The 1697-nt window shown below is 54.2% G+C and overlaps 1 protein-coding gene across 1 annotated transcript; it reads left to right on the top strand.

Moving 5' to 3' along the window:
• Window positions 1-325: 325 nt before the first annotated feature.
• On the top strand, window positions 326-1042 carry LOC103276081 (histone H1.2). The gene has a single exon (XM_008073501.2). The coding sequence runs from the start codon at window positions 326-328 to the stop codon at window positions 965-967; it is 642 nt and encodes a 213-aa protein (XP_008071692.1). The 3' UTR covers window positions 968-1042.
• The last annotated feature ends 655 nt before the right edge of the window (window positions 1043-1697 follow it).

Here is a 1697-nt window from a genome sequence, read left to right on the forward strand (position 1 = left end):
TCGGAGTTGGGGGAATTGGGGACGCCTGGACGCGTTGTCTTTGTGGTTGTGGAAAAAATAAATAGATAGCATGGAACCGGAGGCTTCTCGGATCCTTTTGTGACCAAACCTGGGCGATTTGGTGCGGGGCATTTTAATATTTTCCCCATTTTTTGAGGTGTAACAAACACAACTTGGGAGCAGCGCGGCGGCTCAGAGCCTGCCAGCCAGGCGGGCGACCAGAGCACCAATCAGCGAGCTCCTGCGCTCTATATATACAGCGGCCCTGCCCAAGTGCTGTTCCATCGGCGCTTCGCCACTTGTCCTCGAGTTGTTGGTCCTCAGTATGTCGGAGACTGCTCCAGCCGCTCCTGCTGCCGCCCCCCCGGCGGAAAAGGCCCCGGTAAAGAAGAAGGCGGCCAAGAAGCCCGCGGGGGCGCGCCGCAAGGCGTCTGGCCCCCCGGTGTCAGAGCTGATCACCAAAGCAGTTGCTGCCTCTAAAGAGCGTAGCGGGGTATCTTTGGCTGCACTGAAGAAGGCGCTGGCAGCCGCCGGCTACGACGTGGAGAAAAACAACAGTCGCATCAAGCTTGGTCTTAAAAGTCTGGTGAGCAAGGGCACCCTGGTGCAGACCAAGGGTACCGGTGCTTCCGGGTCCTTCAAGCTCAACAAGAAGGCGGCCTCTGGGGAAGCCAAGCCCAAGATCCGGAAGTCTGGCGCAGCCAAGCCCAAGAAACCCGCGGGGGCAGCCAAGAAGCCCAAGAAGGCGACCGGAGCCGCCACCCCGAAGAAAAGCGCCAAGAAGACCCCAAAGAAAGCGAAGAAGCCGGCCGCAGCTGCTGTGACCAAGAAAGTGGCCAAGAGTCCGAAGAAAGTTAAGGTTGCCAAGCCCAAGAAGGCCACCAAGAGTGCTGCCAAGGCCGTGAAGTCCAAGGCCGCCAAGCCCAAGGTAGTCAAGCCCAAGAAGGCCGCACCCAAGAAGAAGTAAGCGAACGTCTGCTTCTAAAACCCAAAAGGCTCTTTTCAGAGCCACCACTGATCTCAAAAGAGAGCTGAGTATTTTGCCTACCTTTTCTTTTTCCTTGTCAACTTTTCGTTTTTAGAGCATGGTTGCACAAGTCGGCTGAAAGCTACGGCTGACAAATTGAGCAACTGCAAGCTAGAGCGTGTGGCGGCTGCCAGATTGTAACACCTCGAGCCCCTTCCGGGGCTCGCTTGTCCCGTTGGTGTTCAGCTGTGCTGAGGCACTTTCCGCTGGTCGACGTGAGGTTAGCCGTCGGCCTCGCCCCACGCGCGTGCTGCGAAAGACAGCAACCTGAAAACGGGAACAAGTCTCAGTCTTAAGGGATACTCAGATTGGGCTAAAAAGTAATTCAAAAGTCCCGCCCTGCTCTCGGGTTGGCTCACTGCTCCAGCCCAAGACTTTCATTCTGTATTTAATTGGGTGGTGGCCGTCGTTGTTTATTCTGTATTTTTGCTTTAGGGTATTGAAAAATTTGCTTTTTTCACTCCATGGAAATCTGTCTGGTATTTCAGACACTTCCTCTGTTGACGTTCAAGGTGTTGGCGGAGTTGGTAACATTCAGCCCTGGGAGAAAAAAATGAATGCAGGAACCTTTTTTCTGCATTCCTTTGCTGATAATATCTGATTGCTGTTGCTGCTAAGACGTATTTAAAAAGCTGCTACAGCCCCAGCAGCAATTCCTTCGACCCAAGGC

The sequence above is a fragment of the Carlito syrichta genome, unplaced genomic scaffold, assembly GCF_000164805.1.
Source record: "Carlito syrichta isolate Samal-C Ts95f unplaced genomic scaffold, Tarsius_syrichta-2.0.1 Scaffold315921, whole genome shotgun sequence".
In the NCBI taxonomy this organism is placed as follows: domain Eukaryota; kingdom Metazoa; phylum Chordata; class Mammalia; order Primates; family Tarsiidae; genus Carlito; species Carlito syrichta.

What these genes read in the sequence shown, in the direction of transcription:
- LOC103276081 (XM_008073501.2), top strand. Translation starts at nt 326, where the DNA reads ATGTCGGAGACTGCTCCAGCCGCTCCTGCTGCCGCCCCCCCGGCGGAA.